We start from the raw sequence: 24,572 nt of genomic DNA, 5'->3' as shown, positions 1-24,572 counted from the left end.
AGCCGCTTCTCCGTCATCAGCTGTGGGGGCCGCAGGCTCTGGCCTAAGGGACTAGGGATCCTCATGCTCGTCGGTGTGGTCCTGGGCTGTACAACCTGCCACCTGAGAAAAGGTCTAGTCTTTCTGCTTCTGTCCCCCTTTCTGCCTGCAGCCACCTAAGGGAAAACCCTAGCGGGACACGGGCGGCTGAGATACTTACTCACTGACAAGGGAGAAACAATTCCATCTGTCACAGAACTAATTAATAACCCAAAGGAAAAACTCCTCCTGAAGGAAGAAAAACAACCAACCTCTTCGTTAGCCTTTCAACATGAGAAGCTTTCCTGAATGTGAGTTACTAACCTATGACAATGAAACTGTAAAATGGTCCAACCATTCTAGAAAATGACTCGGGATTGTATAATTAGGAAAGCTACCAAACTCCCTACCCCCAGCAATCCCACTCCTTGGACAAGGCCAAAGAAAGAGGGAAAGGCCCCAGGGCCCCAGATAACTGGATGCCCCCTGCCTGGGGGACAGACGGATATCCTGAAATGTTATCCTGCCATAAGAAACTCCATCAAATATGAAGATTTCAGGGTAACTTGCTCGAATGGATGCTGACCAGGATCAAGGAAGCCACAAACATATTAGAGGAAAACAACATGGAAGACACAAAAGCTCTGATCAGCAGAGCTTCAGACCATAGGTGTGGAATGAGGCACTGACCAATGAGTTAATCTGCTTCTCTGTATTTCTTTGTGACAAGAGATGGTTCTGTTAGGGGTGAGGAAAGTCAATGGGAAGTAATGATAAATAAGGGGAAAAATAAAACACTATGGTAAAAAAAATCTCAGCTCATCAGTGATCACTCTATCAAAGTCAGGAAGCGTTGCTTTCAAGCCCAAATTCTGAGACTTTCTAACTGTATGATTATGGCATAGTTGCTTAGTCTCTCCAGATCTCCATTTCCTCATTTATAAAATGGGCCAAATGATGATTTAATTAGCTCCCGCTCTGTCTGCAGACCATGGCAGTGGCAACCGCCCCGGACCAAGCACCTCAGGAGAGCCCCAGAACCTGCCACGGGTCCTGTGGCCTCGGGGGCAGGGGACCCAGAGCTCGGGTCAGCTGTTGCCACCTGCCGCGGTCATGGGACACCGCAATCCCTGCATCACAGTCCACTCAGCCCCCAAAGAAGTCCTGCAGGCACGCTCCATTTTCCTGGGTTTTAAATAGGAACAAGAAATCAGAGATGCCCTCTCTGAGTTTACAAGCTGGGGAATTCAAAGGAGCCACCGTAGGAGCCTCGTTCTCAGATTGTCCTTTCTAGGGCTGGGCATCAGATGAAATTCTGGCAGTGATCAGAGATCAGAAGAAAAGCCATTTTTGTTCCAAAATAAATCTAAATATCGCAAAAACAGAGAGGATCATTAAAGTGGAATGAATGCATTTATTAATTGCTTCAGGCACTGTGCCAAGAGCTTACATTCTAATTTGATTTATGTAGGTATGTGTGTACACACACACACACACACACACACACACACACACACAGGCAATTAGGACTAAGTGACTTGCCTAGGGTCACACAGCCAGTACGTGTCAAATGTCTGAACTCCGCTCCTCCTGTTTCCAGGGCTAATACTTCACCCACAGCATCATCTGTGCCCTAAGAGCTTACATTCTCTTAAGGGGAAGACTGCACATCAGGGGGAGTCACAAAGGACCAGATATAGAGATGGCACAATATGGAAAAGGGAGGCAGAGATTATCTTGCTCGTTTGTATTTGCACAAAAAGATTATTCTTATAACAAAGAGTCAAATCAATACCAAATTAAAAGGTTACAGATGAAAAGAAGGGACCACACATTATTAATAGCTTCAAGATTCCCCAGTCAAACAAACTTATTGATTGCCTAAAAAATGGAATATAAAGAAGGTAATTTATTTATATTTATTATAATCTCTATATAAAAACAATACATATTTATTTATTTATAAGTGAAGCTTAATCAGTGAAGCCAGCAGAAGGAAAGCACAAGAGCCCAGAACGTGCCACCCACAGAAAACTCCTGGTCTTCTCGCCAAGCAGAAAGAGATGGCAGCCAAGGACCACAGCGTTTAGGAAGAAAAGTAGAAAGATAACTAGATACTAACAGAGCCGATAGATTGGTGTTTCCAAAACTATTTTCTAACATCCCAGTTCTCCATATCAGAAGAAATCTAGGTCAGATGTAATTTAATTTTGAAAGCAATGAATTCTCTTGCAAAATATCTTTGGTTGGAGTAACGGGAAGGAACAATTCCAAGAGAATGGAAATAGTCATAGGTGACATTACAAAACAGAAAGAAAAAGTGACTGAAATGATAAAATAATTACTAATCTTTATGTTTATTGTCCTATATTTATAAACTGTGTATACAAATGATTCACGTAAGTCCACAATGAAGACATCCATGAAGGGAGCAAGAACGAGGCTTTGGCCGACCATTTTCCAGTGGATTATATTTTCAGTGTCACGTTGAAGACTGGGAGTTGTACAGAAGACAGGATTGGACTGGGTGTTTTCTAATTAGAAAAATGCTACAGCATGGTGTTGTCTCAACCAGAGATGAAAACAATGGGGAAATTTCCATGAGCACACAAATCAAAAGCCTACCAAGGAACTCAAGTACAAAAAAGTCCAGAAGGAGCCTTTGGGAGGCACAGGGAAGACCCTTCTGGGGGAAATGATGGAAGGACATGGAGTGCCCCAAGATGGAAGCCCCTGAGGGGTATCACCCATAGTTACAGAACCAAAGTACAGACCTGCTTAAGGATTTCACACAAAATGACAGCCTAAGCATTTTTGTTTCCAAAAGAACAAGAAAACGAAAGATGTTAATGAACCAAGAGGAGAGGAGATTCTAAACACAGGTTCTCCAATTGGTGGCAGGGATGTGACTTACTTGTTAATTGTGTGTTCATACAGTGCAATGTTACAGTCGTTTTCTTCATTCACATCCAAATATTCAACCAGACTCTCATGTAGAAAATCTTCAAAATTTCTGAAAATGCATCAGAGATGTGTTAAAAATATTTTTGCATCAAAATAATTAATTTTTAAGTATCATAGAAATGAAAATAAAATAAGATACTGTTCTTAAAAGGGAAACTTTTAAAACTGTGCAAATAGAAAATTTATCAAGAAACTTGATCTGCAAAGCTCCTACCATTCTCACTGGAATTAAAAATTTAAAGAGGAAAAGTGGTCAAGTTGTATTTTATAAGAATAACAATGTGGTTTTTGTCTTATTCACTTTAATCATCACAGGAAGAAATCAAACAAATATTTCCAACACGAAGTCAGGAATCCACGGCTGGACGTTCAACTTCTCCCCCATCTCCCTGCTCTCCCCTTTCTTTCTACTCCCCAAGGATCCCAGTGAGTCACGTGGGTCAGCTCGCACTCTTCTCTCTAGTTCCTGTTTCCACGATGCGCCAGGCCCTATCTGCTCTGCTCGTGAGTCAATCTCAGCACTTTGCCCCCGTGGCCACCAGGCTCCAGCACAGCCTCCTCCCTGGTGAGGCTGCGGCCTCCTTCATGCTCTGGCCCCAGGACTCTCCCTTGTCTGATCCAGGCACTCAGAGAGATGAGGGGCCCGGAAGCCTGGCTCCCCAGGTCTGGCCTTCTGTCCATCAGCCAGGAGAAGGTCCCACTGTGAGGCACTGGGGGTTAAGGGAGACGCCCCCTTGGACATTGCCGCTGCCCAGGGGTTGCCACAGGCGACAGAAGCGAGTGGCAGCTCTCTGGACCTAGAATCCCATCAGGATGTTTAAGAAGGCAGATGAGAGAAAGGAGGCTGATATTTCTGGGGTCAAGTGGCCGACCTGCAGTGGGGGCAGGGGGGGGTGTGTGTGAGTACAGCAGGAGGTCAGCAGTGCTGAGACAGGGAGTCTCCCTGGTGTGACCACTGAGGCACACAGGGCAGCATGCCCCAAAGCTATACAGAAACACCCCCAAACTGGGCAAATAAGGAGGGAAGGAAACAAGCATTTATGTAGTACCTACTATTTGTCAGAGCTGCATTAAAGGCTTTGCAAGTATCACCTTCCTGGGTCCTCTTCACCACCCTGGGAGGGAGGTGATGTTATAATCCCCACTTTTCAGCCAAGGAAACTGAGGCAGACTGCGGTGAAGTGATTTGCCCACAAGGTTGCACAACTAATCTGGACTTGAACTCAGGTCTTCCTGACTCCAGGCCCAGTGCTGTCCACTGGGATGCCCCCAGCAGGCTGGGACCAGACTCAGACAAGACCCGGCCACCTCAGTCACAATAAATGACTAAGCCCACTCTGAGTCTCCATTCCCAGTCAGGGCCTGGCTGGGGAATCGCAGGGTTCTAGCCATGGAACTTGGAGGCCCCTGCGCCCAACCCTTGCCCCAATTTACTATAAATAAGTGACTTGCCCAGAGTCCTGGAGTCTGGGGCCACATTCACAGCCGGGCACTGTGTGAGGTCCTCCCTTCATTTCTGCATCACGGAAATGGGGCCTGGCACACAACTGCTACTTAAATAGATGCCCCTTGTCCTAGCTCATGGGCCACTCCAGAGCCTTGCCAAAGCAGGAAGAAGAGCCCAAGAAGGTGCGATGAGCTGGCTGAGCTGAGAGAAGCTGCCCCTGAGAGCCAGAGCCGGGCACAAGACGGGGTTCTTGGACCCTTGGGGTGACTTCATATGCAGGCAAGAAAAAAGTGATGCCAACGGTAAAACCTTGGGTCTGTTTAGCCAACAAGACTCGATACATTCTAAGGAAAAAACAGCCTCCATGGGGGGAGGGTTAGAAGTCTGCTCCCATCCCTCCTGGAGGGCAGATCCCAAGCCCTGATCTCCGAATTCCGGACTGACATCACAGTGCCTTGCACCCTGTAGGAACTTAATAACTGCTTACTGAATGAAACGACTGCAGAGCCTGGGCAAGTGTCATTCCCCCTTCTGGGACTCCTACATAAAACAAGGTACAAGACAGGCTGTGACCCCGGAACTCTCTCCCCTCCATTGTCCTGTCTCCTACCCACCTTTTATGCTGTGTTAAACCTACCTCATCTAACAGAGCTTCAACTATTGGGAATCAGAGGCTTTTAAAGTATTAAGCAACTTCCATTTTTCAATTAATAAAACGAAACTGAAAGACAACTTCCTGAAACTGGGCCACGGTCAAATTCCTACAAAAAGGAATCTGACTGAATGGTGAAGGCCCGGGGGAAAGCAGCTGGCGGGCCTCCAGCGGCAGAGGCGCTCGGGAAGGAAGGGCCTAAAACGGCGTGCTTTAAAGAAGGAAGAAGTGAATTTGCTTGCCTTCAAGCATCGTCATTACCTGTATCCCTGGGCCAGCTCTTCCATGTGCTTGTCTGTAACGGCGGGCTTCTGCTTCTTCACAATTATGTATGGCCTAATGGGGGAAGAGAAAGACCCAGAGAGCGGGCCGTAAGGGCTGACAAGCAGGGCCATGGACCGCCGCTAGCGTGATAGCCACACGTCCCCTCTCCACACACATCCCCCCTCCCTTCCACAAACACACAGAGACAGTCAATGTGCGTGTGTAATCTTTATGGGAATAACCATCCCTAAGTAAGCCATGAACATTCTCTCCCATCACTGCTACTTAAGAACAAATCCGGATTTTTCTTCCCTCTCTAATTTTCCCCACGCTGACTGGCCTCTTCTCCTACTCCACAGGTGACAGCTACCCAGAGTGAAGACCCCAGGCCCAGTCCACGGAGCGGTCTGGCCAATGGAGAAGACCCGCAGGACCCCTGCAGCACGTGGGCACAGCTGAGTTTGTACAAGGTGTCTTGGCTTAAGCAAACCCAACTGGATGAGGAAGGTTCCAGGAGCGTTCGGCTCAGTGTGTGTGGGGGGCAGGGGAGCTAGGGGAGCCTCTGGCTTCGCTTTTCCAGTTATGTTCAGGCCCAGGTACTGGGGCTGCGGTCCCACATGATTGCCCTACAGCTGTGGATGCTGACTGGCTGGAGGACGCCGCCGCACAAAGGCAGGCGGGCGAGGGCAACCCCTTAAGGGTTGTGGGCGAATGGTTCTCCCAAAGGATCCCTATGCATTCTGCCCTGGGGCCCAGAAGACATCTGGGTGCTCAGGAACAGTCAAGATGGGATCGGCATGCTCACAAAGGGTCGGACAAGAGGCTGGAAAGGAGCTGGGCGAGCTCTCCCTGAGCCCCACTCTCTCAGAACCCCGCTCTCTCTGAGCCCCACTGCCCCAGAGCCCTGGCCCTCCTCCCACTGTGTCACCTGGATACAGCCCTTTCAAAGAGCCACAAGAATGGCAAGGGAAAGATGAGGAGACACAGCAACATCCCAAGATGAGGGAGGGAACACCCAAGGAAAGCCCAGGGCTATTTAATGGCAAGTGAAAATCGCTGCCCCTGGTCGTCTGCCCCCAAGAAAATTGCTTACATACCTGCACAGCCTTCCTCCATCTGAGGAAATATAGACACATCTATCAGTGAGGTTTGTGGAAATCGAGACAAATTCGTTGATATAACCAGCCCTTCGCATGAGCCGAAACGTATTTACAAGTTTCTTATGATCTCGAATGACACCCAGGATGTTGCCTAAACACAATGGATTATAGTACTTAAAAACAGAAATGTCTCCTTAATCTGGAAAGCTTCCTGCCTAATATAAATTTTAAACAAAATCACAAAACCCTTAGCAAAATCCAGGTTTTTAACCAAACCATAACCTTCTTTGGTTTAGCTAAAGAAAAGTAACTACCTAATTTAAAGATTAATAACTAATAAACCCTAAAATATTACATATAATAATATCAGATACATGTACTGGTTGGTTTTACCAATCTGTTTTTACCCCCTTTAAAATGTTTGTTATAAGGGAAAGTTTGCCAAGTAGGGGGAAAAGGATATAGTTGGAAATGAATATGAATAATGAAATAAAAATATAAAGAACAAACAAAATGAGAAACAAATCAAATCATTAAACTTACAATTTAGAAATCAATACTCGAGCCTCCAAATGAGAATTAAAATATTTACTACTACTAAAATAACATATTAAAATACAAATTTCATTTGTTACCCCAAAATGGCATGGCTATGTCAGCTAACTATACAGACTGATTTTAACACTGGGATTTTTGGCCCCTACAGACTGACCTATCACTTACTGGCCTCCTCCTCCCCCCACAACAGCTGCTAATGTACAGAGGTCAGATCTCCAAAGCACCTCACTGGTCCCAGCATTGATAGCCACTGAGATTCAGAGAAAGGAGGACCAAGTATATAGTGTGACTTTTTATTTTTAATTTAATTACAAAGTCAAGTTATATTTAAAAAATTATGATCTGCTTGTCAAATTGTAATCTGTCCCTTATAACTTATGATTCAATAGTAAAAGTCTATGTTGGAGTACTAACCATTGAGGAAGACAAGGAACACATTTGGGTAAGAGAGCTCTTCTCCACAGAGGAGGTTAACATCCTCTACACCCAGGTTACTGGCTAGTTTAACAATGGGGCCATCTTCCATGTCAGTAGTAATGTGTGTCATCAGAGCCAGGTTTTTAACCAAACCACAAGCCTAAAAAACAATGAGAATATACATGAATGTTACAAAGTTCATTTCTGCCTAAGTTATGTACCATAACTACAAAAGATACTGCTTCTAAATTTAGAGCAAAATTGAAGCTAATAAAAATGTGGGAAACTTAAATACATGGAAGTCTCCTCAAAATGAATCCTCCCTCCAAACTTTCTACCTCCCCACTTTTTTCCTTTTGGGGGTTCCTATCCATTCTGCTGTTCCAATCACATGCTGCCTCAAATTCTTTTCAAGAAGTCAAAGTATTCTTAAAACATATAGAAATGCAGAACTATCTTGTGCCCCCCTCCCTGAGCATGAGCTCCATCGGCCTCAGCCCCAGAGGAGTGCCGACCATTCCAAAGGGGCCGCTTAAAACAAGAACAGCAAAATGGAGCGAAAAGTTTGGAGGTTCCATCGGCTCCTTACCTCTCCTTCTGGAGTGTCAGACGGACAGAGCATTCCCCACTGAGAGGGCTGCAGGGAGCGAGGACCACTCACTTTCCGGGTCTTCTCAAACTGGGATGAGATTCTTGTCATCATGCCCAGAGCAGATATGTAAGAAAGGCGAGACAGCACCTGGGTCACTCCCTGGCGGTCCATCTTAAATCTCTTCAGGGACCAGTTTCCCTAAAGAAGAAAAAACAGCCAAGGTATTAGAACCAACCACGGCCAGTGGCTCCTTGCTTTCTCCACTGGAGAGCTCCATCACCGATTCTTGCTTCCAAGGGCTCTCTTTAGCTAGAACCAAACCACTAAGAACAACTCAAATGCCTCATACTCCACTCCAATCAAATGCACTAATACAATATCCAGTTGGATGAGGTTCCTGGGGAGGATTTATAACATTATTCTCAGCCTGCTATGGGACCACAAGGAATTACAGCACATGGAAAGGACTGTGAGTGCGCCAATCTAACCCTTCCCCAAAGCCATAGATCTCTATATCCCAGAGTCGAGCACAAAGCAGGTAGTTTATGTTCGCTGAAGACAGTATTCTGATAGCCCTCCCACCTCAGGCCCTGTCAGGCAGTCCATATTTCTGTACAGCTTGTGCTGGTCCCACAGCTGCAATTCCCACCCTTTGGTGCCAGTTCTCCAGGCTGGGGCCAAGTGGAACAAATTTTACTCCACTTTGTCAAGGCAATTCCAAACCTTAGATGATAGCCCACTAGCAGGTTTCCCCCTCAGTCTTTTCTTCTTGCAGCATAAAATACCTTCAAGCTCCTTCCTCAAGCAGCTCTTCTTGGGGTACATCTGTTCGTTAATCCCACTTCAATGTGATCCCCAGAAGCAGAAACAATCAGCAGCTCTCAAACCTTCCTAGCACTAGCCCTCTATTTATACCAACAAAGCTGAAGTTTAGATTGGGTTTGGGGCTGCCATGTCCCCAGGTCGATTCTAGACTCATATCAAATGGCAACTAGCAACAGTTCCAGCCTGCACCCGTCTGACTTTCTGAAGGCAAGTTCAGACCTTCGTACCTACCAAATCTACTCTAGAAGCCTGTCAAGCTCTTTTCACATCACTTGTGTTGTGTCACTATTACAGTAGCTATTACTTCCAGCTCCCTTTCACGTACAAACTGAATCAACACATGCTATTTATGCCTCCCATCCAAGTCACTGATAAAAATGTGGCTCAGAATATTTTTGAAAACAGAGAAGAGTAACTTTCACTAGGACCCAAGTCTGTAAATGAAGAGTTTGGGGAGGATAAAAGTAAAAAGAGAAAGGGGATTAGGAGAATTTGAATAACAAAAAGTCACTGGTAGCCATGAGAAAAAGGGGAAGCACAAAAGAACTATTAAAAGAGACTCCTTATTGTCAAGAAACTTTGACTTCTCCCAAATGAATCTTGTCTCATTATATCACTTCCTTTTATACAACTTCTGTACTGCCTAAGTATTATTGGTGCTTAACTGATTCCCATCCTGATAATTAGATGTATTTAAAATGAGAGGCTTCCACAAAGGTCCTTCTCCAAAGTTTCCCTGTCTATGGAAGGGGCCCTGGATACTTACTGACTGGGCCAGAGGAACACAAGCCCTGGCAGGTCTTTCCGAAATCTGACATCTTCAAAGTGCCATAAAGTTTGGAAAGCACTTTCTAAGTGATTATCTCAATTGAACCACACAACAATCCTGTAAGGGAGGTGTGATTATTTCCTCAGGTTTGTTTGTTTGTTTGAGGAAATTGAGAACCAGACAGGTAAGTGACTTGCCTGGATCACACAGTCTAGGAATGCCTAGGGAGGATTTGAGCCCAGCTTTTCCTCACTTCAGGCCTAGCACTTTCTCCAAGTTTTTGTTTTTGTTTTTTTTTCCCCAACTTTTAATTAAGCAGGAAAAACTTCCTGGGAGGTTTGCCTTGGTAGGGAGCTCTATGCCTGCTAAGGACCAGGATCATTTCAGACTGAGCTGTGTGGGCACCAGGAGATGAGCTTCTGATCCCCAGCAGCTAAGATGTAAAGAGCCACTCAGGGCCGGAGGAATGAGCCCTCCCAGGGACAAGGTGGTAAAGTCAAGCCAGGAGAACGAAGAGCCAGTGACCTGTGGCTACCCTTCACAAAAGCTGCTACAAAATCTGCCCTTTGGGAAAAGACAGCCAGTAGCCACTGAGAAAGCCACCAGTATTTGAGTGTGTGAGTAACAATCCTAAAAAGGGTGTGATACTATTGTTGCTGACAGCGTTGCCAATATAACCCCATGAGGGTCTGGCTGAGTTATTATTCACTCTGTAGAAGTTTTGTTCTTCCTCCTTTTTTTTTTAAAATATATATGTATATCTATAGGATGATTCTCCAGAAGTAAGAAGAGATGGGACATAGGGGAGACTGGGTTGATGTAAAAACAAAAGACATCTAAATGAAATCTACTTAAAAAAAAAAAAAAAAAACCTCTGCTGACTTTCGATAACATTTTAAGATCTGCGAGGCACTTTACATCCATTATTTCACTCCTTACAACTTCAGAGGTTGAGGCAGATACCATGCTAGGAATACCGAGACACTCCCATTTTACTGATCCATTTTTTAAGTGTTAAGGGTCTTCCCAGGGTTGACCAGCTGGCTAAGTATCAAAGGTAGGGTTCCATGGCTTCTGGGGCCAAGATTCTCCGGCTTCCACACGTAAATGGCCCCTGGAGCTCCCTATGGTTATGCTCTTTAAGAAAGTGAGGGATCCCTCCTCCGTCCTCATGACCAGCACACGCTTTCACATGAGACCACCCAGAGAAATGGTGAATAACCCATCCTTAGTCAAAACTGCACCAACAAGGAGAAACTATTCTGGAGCTGATTTCCCCTGACCTGATTGCTGGGGTGGAAGTGAGGAGAACCCTGTAGGAAAGCTCCTACTCTCTCCTAAAACTTGCAAAAAAAAAAAAAAAATGCAGTTTAACACACATATGGGAAAAGCTGTACTTCCAAGAGATCAGAGAATGGATAGACAAGATCCCATGACTCAAATTCTGCAGAAGGGGCAGAAGATGATCAAGAATGAAATTCTGAAACCAAAAAGGGAAATATGTGAGGAGGAAAAGTGGGAGGTGTCCAAAAGGCCAATGGATGCACAGGGAACTCAATAACTGACTGAGAATGTAAAGGGAAAGGTAGAGAAGATGAGGGTCAGAGAACATATGGTTCTATGAAAACAGTATCACACCTGCAAAAGTTCAGAATGAGTTGGGGCTGGAGAGTGAAAATCAGAGCCACAAAAATGGTCACTCTAACTTCGTTTGTTATTAAACTGATCCATAGAGGGAATGCTGCGGATTGTTAGCCTAGGGAGTAGTAGTAAGGCTTCCTGTAAAGTAGCTCATGTTCTCGGGGAGAAGCCGGAAGCGTGTGCAGACAAAGACGCAATCAGAGAAATGAGAACCGATTCAGGGTCACCATGGCAGGCAGGATCCACCTCAGTATCTGTGCTTGGTCTTGTACGGTAACATTTTTACCCATGAATTGGATGAAAACTCTGATGGCCCGCTCATCAAAGAGGCAGAGAACACAAAGGGGAGAAGGAACGGTGAGACAGAGCAGAGTCAGAATCCTAAAACATCGCTACCGGCTAGAGCCCGGGGCTGAATTTTAGAAAATGGGGATAAGTATAAAATAAGAAATCTGGGGATGAATGTGAAGTCTTACACGTGGGTAGCCCCCCACAAGTACAGGATGGGGGAAGAACGGCTCAGCATCGGCTTGAAGGAAAAAGATGGGGGGAGGTTAGTATCTCAAGCTCGATGGATAACGTGGCTGCAAGAAGGGTGATGCAATTGTGGGCAGTGCTGCGGAAGGCCCAATGAAGGGACAGGAGGCCCCAGGCCCGCTATCCTCGGCCTCTGTCGGCCTGGCACACTGGGGTTAGTTTGGGGCACGTAAGAAGGGCACTGACAGGCCTGAGGGGAACCTGCCATCAAGCAGGACGACAAAAACCCACGTCGCAGGAGGCCGCTTCCAAGGCCCGGGCACGCGGCAACCGAGAGAACCCTCAGTACGAACCCAAGGGCTATCCTCAAATACCTGCCAGGCAGGACAAGGACCGAGGCAAAGGCGGGGCTGCTGCAGAGAAGAAAAATCTGCCCCAAACTGCCAAAGGCGGGAGGCTTGCCTTGGTGGGGGGGAGGCTGCATTGGTGGGGGGAGGCTGCCTTGGTGGAGGGGAGGCTGCATTGGCTCCCTTCTGCTGGAAGCCTTTTTGAGCAGAGGCTGGAGGCCCATTTGTCAAGAAGATGACAGTGAGAATTCCTTTCAGACACAGGCTGAATGAAAGGGCCACTTGGACCTCTGTGGTTCTGTGCCGGTGCTGACCAGAGAAGCCAGAGATCAGCTGCCTGAGGCCTTGCATTTTGTGCACAGCGCAGATCGGAGGAGGGGCCCCTAGAGCTGGGGGGAGCCTGGGCCCCTCAGAGCTCCTCGTGTAACAGCCAAGGGCCCTGGGGGCCCAGGAGGCAGCAGAATCTGATCCCTCTTCTCTGATCCCAAATCCAGAACTCTTCCCACGGGACCACACGGGACCCAGACATGTTCTTCAGAGGTCGGGCGACTCTCCAAAGAGATGGTTTCTCCAGTGGAGAAACCTGGAGCAGAAAGAGGAAGATGCTAAGCCCCCAGAGGTCCCAGGGAGAGGACAGCCAAAAGGAGCCTTAGGGATGCTTTGCCAGAGCAGAAAAAGAAGGGATAAGAAGGAGCTGCAGACTTATTAATGGAGGCCTTGAGGAATCCAAGAATGACATCTTTTGTGAGCCTTCAGACACTTTCCATATGTTCGATGGCTATCCTGGCACTCAGGACTTTCTAAAAACATACTCATCTAAAATTCATTTTGAACAATGCATTTATATCATGCTCTAAAATGGTACATTAAGTCTTCCTAAAGAAAATACTTTGGAAGGTTAAAGGCAGATTTTTAAGCTGCTTGCGTGGTAACCGAAATAAAACTGCTGAAATGAGGAAAATAGCTGTCTTTTAAGTGGCTGACTTGTTTATCTTTCTCAGTTTAAAAAGAAAAACTCAACTGGGTATGTTGGCATATGTCTTACCATCCCCGCCAGTAGGAAGGCTGAAGCTGGAACATCTCCTGAGCTTAGGAGACCTGAGGTGGGGGGGCTATGCTTATCAAGCGTTTACATTAAGTTCAACATTAATATGGGGAGCCCTCAGAAACAGGCAAAGGCAGGGGACCACCATCAGGTTACCTATGAAGGGGTATAGTGGCCAAGGACCAGGGCTGTGCATCCGAGAAGCCTTCTGCACTTCTGGCTGGAAGAGATAAGTTTAGTCCTTAAAAATATAACAAAAGGAAGAGGAAAAACTAGCAATGACAGAAAGAGAAAAGGGATATCCTAAGTGGTGCTATAGTGCACAGAGCACTAGGCCTGCAGACAGAGATGCAGAGAAGATGAGTTTTCCTGAATTCAAATCCAGCCTCGGACACTTAACAGGTTATGAGGCCCTGGGCAAGTGACTTAACCCTCTCCAATATCTCTGCCAAGAAAATATCTCTGCAAATGGCGTCACAAAGAGTCAGACACAACTGAAAACGACTGAACCACAACAAAATAAGGGGAAAATCCACTAGTAGATTGATCCTTTCAAGACAGTTTGAACCGAAAGTTCCAACCTATCTTGGGAATCCTTTCATAAAGTTGCGTGTAAGGCAATCAATATAATAAATATACACCATTAAAGACCAAGAGACAATGACACATATATACAAGGATATAATTTTCAAAATTGTTGTACAAAATAAAAAAAGAAGCCCAAGTTCAAGAAAGCCCCATTGGACACCAGGCAGGGGAAACAGAAAGCTCCATGATTCTTAGAAAAACAACCCTGAAAGAATGTGAAATATCCTCATGAGTAACCCCAAGGGCCGCCTGCCATATATGCCTGGACCGTGAAAGCTAGGAGGGCTACAGAAGGATCGATGGACGACTGTTCTAGGATTCTGCAAGGGACAACACAAAAGTGAGGGAGGAGAAAATGAAAGGGAGTCTCTTCTCTGAGTATATCTGAGCAGGAGAACAGCAAGCCCACAGAGATTTACACCCTGGTCTCCATTCTGATTGCCTATATAAGGCTCCCAACGGACAAGAACTGTTTCCCTTTTTGTCTCTGAATTCCCAGGACCCATCCATCCAGGGTTATCTCCAATCATCTCGATCTATACCTGGCCACTGGACCCAGATGGCTCTGGAGGGAAAAGCGAGGCAGGAAACTTGGCTCATTTAGAGAAAAGGTATATTACTGCTTCTTACTGGTTTCCTAACAAACTAGGCCGTGAGAGAGTTTTATTTTTTAAATAACAAAACCAAAAATCCACTACTAGCTTAATTTACCACCAGCTGAGATTCCAGAAAATTTCATTTTTCTTTCTTTCCTTGGCTAATCTGAGGTCTGCTGAAAGGAACCATGGCGACTGCAGAAGTGGGAAAAAAAAGGTACAACATGTCATTCTCACTCTTCTTTTGCCTCTCATGCCTGAGAAATGGACTAGGCTGGTGAGTCACAGACCAAGGCTCACCTTGGCCCAGCTCACAGAAAGGCCGACAGGGTACTGACTGCAAGACTGCACTCACATCCACAGGGGATTTTCTGCCCCCATCCTTCCATTATTAAAGGAATCAGTGCTAGAGTGTGCCGTGGCTGACAGTGGTGGCAAAATCCCATTTAAAAAGCTAATTTTATGTTTGGTGTACTAAAAGTTAACTAGCTTTTATCTGATAAACTTATACGTTTTTTTAAAAGACAGAAAACATATGTGATAAGGCCTCCTGAATGGGTCTGGGGCCCTAAATACAACAGCTGCCACAGGCTGAACTCACAAATGGGTGCAACAGCTGAAGACCTCACACCTGCAGTAAAATGGAAGTTATATTGTTTGATAACAGCTGAACAATCATAGACCTAAATGAGTTGATGCTATCTCAATTTTATGTTAACAAAAAAGAAAAGTTTCATTAAGAGAAGGAAAGAAGAGCATTATTTATGGCAAAAGCAAGAGACAAAATAAGAATATTTGTTTCCTTTTAAAGAGAAGGCAATTTTTAATAACTTCCAATCTGCTGATTTACTCTAAAAATAAAAAAAGTGAGACAATCAAAAGAATTCCAGTGAAAACATCAACTGTCCGTTTCATTCTTCTCAAAAACAAGCAATCACAGAAATAAATTTGCAGCTAAGTTCACCCAAAATACAGAAGGCAAAAAAGTGGCCACTTACTGTGGAGATGGCATTGACCATGCCGTTGGTGATCTGGTCTTGGCGCATGTGCTTCACCACATCAAACTGGGCAGCCCTCTGCTTGGGGATCACCTGATCGGCAATCTTCTTCATTTCAGAATTAAATTTTTTGAACAAGTCTTCAAAGAGGAGAGAAAGAAGCTGCAAATAAAAGCACAAAAACAGAAAGTGTCTTTTAAAAAACATGCTTTTGCTTCTTTCACCTGTAAGCTTGTATCTGCTACATCAGGGAGGGAGGTGTTGAACCTGGAATCAGAAGGCCTGGTTTCAAATCCCTACCTGGGCCACTTAGTAACTATGTGGCCATGGACAAATCATGTCTCAATGCCTCAGTTTCTTCATCAGTAAAGTATGATCTCTAAATTTCCTTCCTGCTCTAGTACCAGAGTATCAATCACTCAGCATACCAACTTTCATTCATTCACTGAAAAAAAAAATCACTAAAACCTGTAAAAATTTAATCCAACAAGTATTTCTTGAGTTTAATTATTGTGTGCTCAGGACTCTAGTGGAGTGAGAACGCACACACACAAAATAACACGATGTCAGCACTGTGGGCAATTACAATAACGTAATTTAGAAATGACAAACAAGCGAACAGTTCAAAAACACCATAAACTCAAGTGTGACAGCAAACACTTCTTTAAGCCAGATCCTGAGCAAAGTGCAGGGGTATAAATAAAGGCAAAAGCTTGTTCTTGTCTTCATGGAGTTCAGAATCTTACGTGGACAACAACATGCAAACAGACAAAGCGAGTCTATGTGCAAGGATACACACTGTTGCTAAAAGAGAAAGGGTACAACCATGAATCTGCAAGCAGTCATTAAGCAACTGCTCATCAGATGGACAGGAGCTTCAGCAGAGAGGGATGGCTGGACACGGAAGGATGCACTGGTTTGGGATTTGTGTGAATAATAAAAATTCACAAAGTTAGAGAAAAAATGTGAAGATCTATATGAAGTGATGGAGAAATAACTAGTATCCCCCCACCCCCAAATGTGGATGACTATAAAGATGTGAAGGGAAAAACCCCTAAAGGAAATTGAACCTATAGACTGAAAACAATAACAGTCCCCTGGGTAATGGTAATGGAACAGAGTTCTCTCCCCTTAGCAGGGAGGTAGGGCACACTGTTCCGACTCTATGGCTGCCATTAGAGATGCCGCAGCCTTTTTATTATTCAATATTCAACTTACAGGCCCACACCTCACACACAGAGTCAGAGCTAGGAAGGACCTTGATCAACCTTCTCTCCCTCCTCAACAGGTTCAATCTGGGGCTCCTAGAAACCGGGGGATCTGGCCCCCTCATTTTACAAGGGGAAAGGGCCTCAGACGGCGGCGGGGAGGCTGGAACTCAGGGCCGCCATCTACCAGGTAATGAGCTGTTTTTGGTCGGAGCTCCTCATGGGACCACCCGCTAAGGCCCGGGAGAGCTGCTGTCCACCCAGACGCAGCAAACATCTGTGTGGTCACTGTTCTACCTCCACCTTGGTTCCTGCCTCTATCCCCAGTCCTGCGCCCATCCTCAGGGTGAGAAGTAAGAGAAATGAGAGAAGGCCCTTGGGTGTGTCAGGAACTTTAACAAGAGACTGTGTAGAGCTGAGGAGAGAGGGAGAGCAAGGGGAGGCTCTATGGCTTTCTCATGGGGGTCAGGCCCCCATGGCAAGAGAGATATGAGATGGCAGTTAGTGGGGTCAGGTGAGAGAGATGTGGATGTGTTCTAGAAAGGAGAGGTGCAGCCAGGAGACAGGGATCCAGGAGTTAAGCAGGAAAAAAGTGAGGGCAGAAGAGGCAATCACCCAGAGAACACAGGATGTCAGGGAGTCGCTTAGCCTTAGTGGGCAGCATCAAGAGCCTTGGTGCAGTGCAAGGAGCTGATGATTCTGTGATGGTGACCCTAGTCAATCCCTTCACCCTTCCAGGTGTCTATCTGCTTCTCTGCAAAAAACAGAGCTGACTGTGGAGGCTCCCTCCATCTTTCCTCCTGCCAATCTCTAAACCAGGGTCACTGCTATAAGCTTCTTACGAGGCAGGTCTCTGTTTGGGAGTCCCTAGCACAGGAACTCAAGGCCCCAAGAATTTTAATACATATTTACTGGATAAGGGATTCTCCCCCACCCCTTTTCTATTTCAATCCCAAACTTTCATCATCTCCAACTCCCTTTCCCCTGTCATCATCCAAACGCTGCCAATGGCTCCTGCATCCACCTCTTCCTCCACCATCCAAAGCCTCATTACTGTCAGGTCCAACAGTAAGTCAGTCTTCCCTCTCCAATTCGCTTTCACACAGCTGCCAAAATAATCCTGCTACTCTATATGTGCGACATTTTGTTTCCCTGATCAAAAATGTTTAGGTTTCTCTTCTGCCCATTGGAATTCTACAGACTTCTCTTATCATCTAAAGTCTTTCATAATCTAGTTCCAATCCATTTTTTTTTCTTTTATTTAACTCATTCTACTCTCCTCTGCACATGTTCTAACTAAATGGGACACGCCAATAGCTAGCGTAATAATAAACCTTAATCTTGGTTTAAGATTTATGAAGATCTCAACAAGACTATATGATCAATTCTGATGGACCTGGCCATCTCCAGCAATGAGATGAACCAAATCAGTTCCAGTAGAGCAGTAATGAATTAAACCAGCTACACCCAGCGAAAGAACCACTACATAGAATTCCCAATCCCTCTATTTTTGTCCATCTGCATTTTTGATCTCCTTCACAGGCTAATTGTGCACTATTTCAAAGTCCAATTTTTTTTGTACAGCAAAATAACTATTAGGACATGTATACTTATTTTATATTTAATTTATACTTTAACATTTAACATGTATTGGTTAACCTGCCATCTGGGGGAAGAGATGGGGGAAAGGAGGGGAAAAATTGGAACAAAAGGTTTGGCAATGGTCAATGCTGTAAAATTACCTTGCATATAATTTGTAAATAAAAAGCTATTAAAAAAAAGATTTATGAAGATCATCTCATTGTATCTCCACAATAACCTTGCACAGAAGATGCTATTATCCCCATTTTAGAAATGAAGAAGTTGAGGCAAAAGAAAAGTGACTTGTCCAGAACTAGAAAGTGTCTTATTCCTAGGCCTTGGACTGCACTGTCTGATATTGTGAGTATCTTCCAGAACTGTTACACATTCTGACTACATTTTCTTTATCTGGAGAAAACTTTTTCTTTGCCATTACCAAAAATATATGGGAAAATGATATAAACAGATTTTCAAAAAAACTATAAATCACAACCATATGAAAGATTATGTCAAATCATTTATAAGAGAAACAGAAAATAAAATAATTCTAAGGTTTTGTTTCACACCTAGTAAACTGACAAAGTTGATGAAAGGCAGGAAGAGTTGATGTGGAAGACCTTCAGAAAGATAAATTTTCTTGGTGGGGTGGAGCCGAGATGGCAGAGTAAAAAGGGACTCACCTGAGTTCAAATCTCCCTCACAACAATGTGAAAAAAAAATGCTTCAGAACGAATTCTAGAGTGGCAGAACCAACAAGAAGAAGATGGGAAATAACTGTCCAGCCCCAGACAACTTAGAAAGTCAGCAGGAAGGATCTGTCTCATTGGGACGAGAGTGGAGCATAATCACCACGGGCCATGGCTACAACTCCCAGAGCTCTCTGTCTGCAGACAGGAAGGGGGTCAGAAGGAGACAGCAGGGGATCATCTGCTGGCACTGGGGGCAGGATTCTGTCGGGTGCAAATGTGTGGTTCTGGGGCAAAGCAGGGGCACTAGCAGGAGCGGGGACCATGGTCACAGTATCAGGGCAGAAGAGAGCATTGGGGAGGAAGGGAAGGAGAAGAGCATTTGTGTTCATTCACAGATCAGAATACAAGGCAGAAGGGCAGTGACCACCCCTCTCCTTAGCTCATCCATTCTGAAAGAAAGGAACCTTCACAGAGCTTCAGAACTAGCCCTGAAAACAGCAGCACGAAAAACCGGCTATTTGGGACAGTGCCCTCGCCACACCAGGAACATGGCCCGACTTTAACAAAAAGCTTAAAAAGTCAAGAAAAAGGCTAAAAAAAAAAGGGGGGGGGGGGCAAACAACAACAAAAAGAAGAACCTGTCTGAAGAAAATTACTATTGTGATAACAAGGAAGATCAAAACAAAAACTCAGAAGAAAACAATGAAATCCAAGCAGCTACATTCAAAGCCTCAAGGTAAAATGTGAACTGGTCTCAAGTCCAGGAAGTCACAAAGGATCTCTCCAGAACGTGGGTTCTGCCTACATGGCCTGGGACACAGTGCTAAGCCCTGGGATTCGGATAAAAGAACAAGGCACATTCTTCCCACGAGGAGCTTATATTCTCCTGAGGGAAGGACAGCATGTCCACAAAGAAGGAAACACAGGACATAATGCAAACCAAATGCAGAGAGATGGAGGAAGGGAAGCCCTAGTGGAACTCAGAAGGTCTTCTACAAAGGGACGGCAGCTCAGCTAAGCCTTAAGGGCCGCTAGGGGCTTCAAGGGGCAAAGGTGCGGGAAAGCATCCCAGGACAAGCCCGTGCAAAGGCATGGAGGCAAGGGGTGGAAGCCCACATGGGGGAACAGCAAGCGGGCTAACTTGGCTGGGGGGAGGAGAACAGGTCATCAACCTAGCAAGGTAAGCCAAAGCCAACTCAGAAGCTTCTAAGATGTCAAATGAAAGAGCCTGTACTTTATCTTAGAGAAAATAGGGAACAAGAGAAGTTTCAAAAGCAGGGGAGGGACGGGATCAGAAGTGTATCATGACATGGCGGCTCTACAGAAAAAGGGATGAAGGAGATAACTCCCTCTGCATCTGAGCAGACAGCAAGTCACTTCTAGTGAATGGCCTCTCTTCAGCTTGCATAGGCCATCAACGGCCCTAAAACTGAAGCGAGGGGAGGCCTGACCAGAGAACCCAGGGTTTGTGCCATAGAACAAGAAGATATAAAACAAAAATGAAACCCAAAGGAAAACAACAGGATGACATCATGGTTAAAAATGAAGAGATTAAACTTCAATGTGACCAAATTAAATATGGTGATCAATGATAAAAGAAACATTCTTGCCCTCACCTGGCAAATGCATTAATTCATAGACGTTTGGAATGAGAAGGAACCTTCTGATAACGTACCCTTCTTGACCTCCCCATTTTATGTAAGGTAACCTTGGCCAGAAGAAATGGGGTCCCCAGACTTTCCCCACCCCCGCCCCAAGACCCCATGGTTTCGTTGGCAGAAGAGCTCATGTAGCCCCTTCTGGCCCCAGGAGATGGTGGGGGAGGGTCGGCAGCCCCCCTCGCACTTCTCCTCCTTATTAAGCTGGCTGAGCCTCAGACCACAGGCCAGTCGTCCAAGCCCTGGGTGCTAAACTCACCTACAAGAGAACCCCCAGAGCTGCAGGGCAGAATGCTGACTTAGAAAACCACACAAAAGCATTACCCATACCCTACTGCATTTTTATTTATCGTGTTAAGTGTTTCCCAAGTACATTTTAATCTGGCAGGGGAGGCCCCTCTGCCATTCTGCTCCGAGCCACTGAGTCCTGGAAGGACCTGCCACAGCCAGCCTCCCCAGGGCTGAGCTTTCCCGAGCCCGGGGCCACCAAGAGCCACCATGAGGAGGGAACAAACTTTACTTAGCAGAGTCCATCAGACATTGAGTAATCCAGCTCCCGTCTCCAGGCAATCCCCGAGCCCCCAGTGCTCCAGGAGGGAGGGCTCGCGGAAGCCAGATCCAGGTGTCTCCCTCTTAAAGAACTGGGAGGAGCCTGGAGGACTCCAGGAGGGAACGGGAGGCGACCCTGCAGGCTACGTGGGCAGCCCCTGAGGCTGACGGCACGGGACCGCCACCGAAGCATCGGCCATAATGAAGGTAATCGGGCCGCTTTCCTACGGGACCTAAGGAATCTGCCAACTTCATGGTTGTGTTTCCATTAAAAGAACTTTCCAAGTAAAGAGAAAAGCTATGGAAAATAGCTGACGGGAGCAGGAAGTTTTGTCTTACTTGTGAACTCTGCCTGTGTTCAAGGACGAGGGTCTTAACCAAGATGAGGTGACTGTCTTCCGGCTTTCTTTGCACATAACTCTGTACAGCAAGTCTTCCCACGTCGTTTTCAAACATTAATGTTAAAAGGCTACAGAACACATGGAACCCATCACCCATGTGCACAGATACGACATTTTACACAGGTCATATAATCCATATGGATACACATACATGAATACATGTCAAACAGTTGTGGGCTGTTGGCTATCTTTGTACTATTTGCTGAAAAGTGTCCTCCCTTTTTCATTTAAAGATAACAGCGGTTTCTTTTGTTGGGGGGAGAATCTGTTTTCTTTTATAACACGACTTGTATCACTTCCCATGTGACTTCTCAATGGGGGGAAGGAAGGGAGAGAATTTGTAACTCAAAGTTTTAAAAAAACAAATGTAAAAATTGTTTTATATGTAACTGAGAAAAAACAAAATGTTAAATTGAAAATTTTAAAATAATGATAGTAACAGCTGACACAGATCCTATCTCCCACGATTTGATCAGGGTGCCCCCATTAAGTAAGTCAGGTAGCCACTAGAAAAATGGATGAGGGCCTGAGGGTGGAGGGCTGGGCTGCACTGTCCCATGAGAAGCAGGCCTCCAGGCCAGACCTCCTCCTCCCAATTCCAGAGTCCCCCCCATTCTCCCACGGCCCTTGGAGGCAGTGAAAGTCAGGAATGACTCTTTACCTGAGCACAATAAGTGAGAGAGAGGGCCAAGTTCTAGGTGAGAAACTTTGAATTGAAGTAGGAGAACGTATTAAGTGAAATCAGTGTCACAATTACAACACAAATGACGCCACGCACTTCAACGTTTCACAATTAACAACTTCCTAGCTTCTGTCTGTAAATCATGTGGACATAACAAAGCAGAGAAAATGTTGCCCGACTCACGGCCCCATCTCGCATCTCTTCCTACCTGTGGGGTTCTTCTCAAACACCTGACATATACCTCCTTTCTCGTGCCATCCTCTCAGAATCCCATCCTTCTTCCAACGTACTCACATGTGTTCTCTCTGACTGTGATCCGCCTTGTCTTACACTTATGTGCATGCTATATGCAGTCCAGGAAAACGTAAACTTCTATGGAGTGGGGGATCTAGCACCACATTCTGAATACAGCAGATACCATGGCTACTGAAAACCTGGGGGAAGAGTTTCTGGTCCCCAAAGTCCCTGGCTCTGTGAAATGGATCAACAACCGGCAGATATGACTTGATCAATAAAAATGACATTCAAGAAGATCCATTGTCACCTACTTTGCCTCCCTGCCCTCGAGAACCACAGATGCAGCATTTGACAGACTTATAATTAAAATCTCCTCCTGTTATTCCCTCTATCAGAATAGCATCTTTTTGAGAACAGAAGCCGACTGCCTGACATTTTCTATTTGAACCCCCAGCACTGAGCACTGCTTTTATACACTGTAAGGGTTTAATAATTACTTTTCCATTAATGTATTAATAAATTTTGAAATGAAGACTTTGTTTTTGTACTGATTCAAACATTTAAATAAAATCATGTCAAAAAGTTTACAGTAATTTCTAAAAAAGAAAAAGTCAATATGATCAAGTCAGATTTATATCAAGTGCATAAGGATGATTTAACATTAGAAAAACAGTGAACATAGTTGTATTTTTAAAAATCCCAAACCACAATAAGGGATGTATTAAAAAAAAAAAAAAAACCAACAACCTTGACAAAATACCACATTCACATATGATAAAATTCTACAAAAGAAAGACATAGAGAATCTTTTTTTTTTTTACATGATTAAAAAAAAGTATGTAAACCAAAAGCTGGTATTATATACAATTAGGAAACACCAGTAGTTTCCCCAATAAATACAGCAGTAAAAACTAGGTTGTCTTCTTCCCTTCTGCCACCTCCATCCTCCAACTTGGATGTTATTCAACATAATTCTAAAAATGCTAGCAATAGCAAAAAGAGTTGTTTTTTTTTTAAAGACATAAAATAGGAAAAGATGAGATAAAACATTCCTATTTGCTTTTAAAAAACATGGTGATTTATTTATTAGCAAAGAAAGTTATTGACAGAATTAGCTTTGGTAGAATTGCAGCCTACAAAATAAAATTTAACAACTTAAAAGCATTTTTATATGTCAATAACCCCCAAAATGAAACCCCATTCAAAATAATTAGCAAGATGCAAAAAATATCTGGGACTTTTTCTGCCCAAGTCCATCCAACAGCTGTTGAACAACAATTATTAAATGATCCTTTCAGAAAGGGTACCCTAAGTAACTAAGCATACATGGCTGAGCTATATCAAAATAATCAAAATGACAATATAATCAAAGTTAAGATACAGATCAAATACAATACCAAACCATGAAAGAGTTCATTTTCAGAGCTAGACAAAATAACAAAATTCATTTGAAGGAACAAAAGATGATTCTAAGAAAAATAAAGAAAAAAGGGAGGAATGAACAGTAAATAGCACTTCTAACTCCCCAATTGCAGCAACTCATTACAGCAAAAACATGAAAGTCGCATCATACTGAATGATAAAGAAATCTAACTTCCATTCTAGACCTGCCCCAAAAGTCAGCCAGTTGGTTGTTCCATTGTCAAGGGAAGGGAGGTCTCTAGCAAAGCCAGAGCCAGGCAAGGCAAAGGGAGTGAGTCACTCAGCCTACTAAATGAGACACCTGTAGCACAGAATTTTGTCTGGATGCAGGAAGAATAGGGACATCTTCTACTCTAAGAGGAGAAGGAAGGATTGAGTAGTATCAGAAAGATTCACAATGGTCAGAGGGCTTAATCGTCATGGAGCCAATGGCTCCAAGAAAACTAGAATTTTGTCCTGGGACTCCAGAGGAACCTAAAAATCCAGAAGGGCCTGAATTCTTATAGGTAAAGATCAATACAAAAACCTGCCTATGGTTAAATTAAGTAGGGCTCACTACTCCACCTAAGAGTACAGCAGAGGACGTAGCTTGATCCTATCACAAAGTCCCAGCTCAGGAATTAAAGCTGAAGAGAAAAATAAATAAATAGACATCAACCAAAATTTAAAATTATTGCAGAATTAGGGATCCCCCAAAAGAAGAGCTGATATTAAAAAAAAAAAAAACCTTCAAGTAATGAATCCAAGAAAAAATAAAATTTCCACAAATACAAGATAAAAAAAAGATGAAATAAAAGTTCTGGAGGAAAGAATTAAAAGAAAATAGAAAGCTTAGGAGAAAGTGGTA

At 44.5% G+C, this 24,572-nt stretch overlaps 1 protein-coding gene across 1 annotated transcript in view; it reads right to left on the bottom strand.

The window, feature by feature from the left end:
• The window catches only part of POLR3B (RNA polymerase III subunit B), a 124,301-nt gene that overhangs the window by 57,985 nt on the left and 41,744 nt on the right, over positions 1–24,572 (bottom strand). Inside the window, exons 13-18 of the mRNA XM_051961465.1 lie at positions 15,299–15,460; positions 8,010–8,210; positions 7,418–7,580; positions 6,443–6,596; positions 5,343–5,417; positions 2,933–3,031 (exon numbers count right to left, since the gene is read on the bottom strand). Of these exons, the coding sequence (XP_051817425.1) occupies positions 2,933–3,031; positions 5,343–5,417; positions 6,443–6,596; positions 7,418–7,580; positions 8,010–8,210; positions 15,299–15,460 (854 nt within the window). The remainder of the gene's footprint in view (positions 1–2,932; positions 3,032–5,342; positions 5,418–6,442; positions 6,597–7,417; positions 7,581–8,009; positions 8,211–15,298; positions 15,461–24,572) is intronic.

Source organism: Antechinus flavipes, chromosome 5 (assembly GCF_016432865.1).
Source record: "Antechinus flavipes isolate AdamAnt ecotype Samford, QLD, Australia chromosome 5, AdamAnt_v2, whole genome shotgun sequence".
Lineage (NCBI taxonomy): Eukaryota > Metazoa > Chordata > Mammalia > Dasyuromorphia > Dasyuridae > Antechinus > Antechinus flavipes.
Note: the sequence above shows the minus strand (reverse complement) of the source record. Positions and strands in the feature narration are given on the sequence as shown.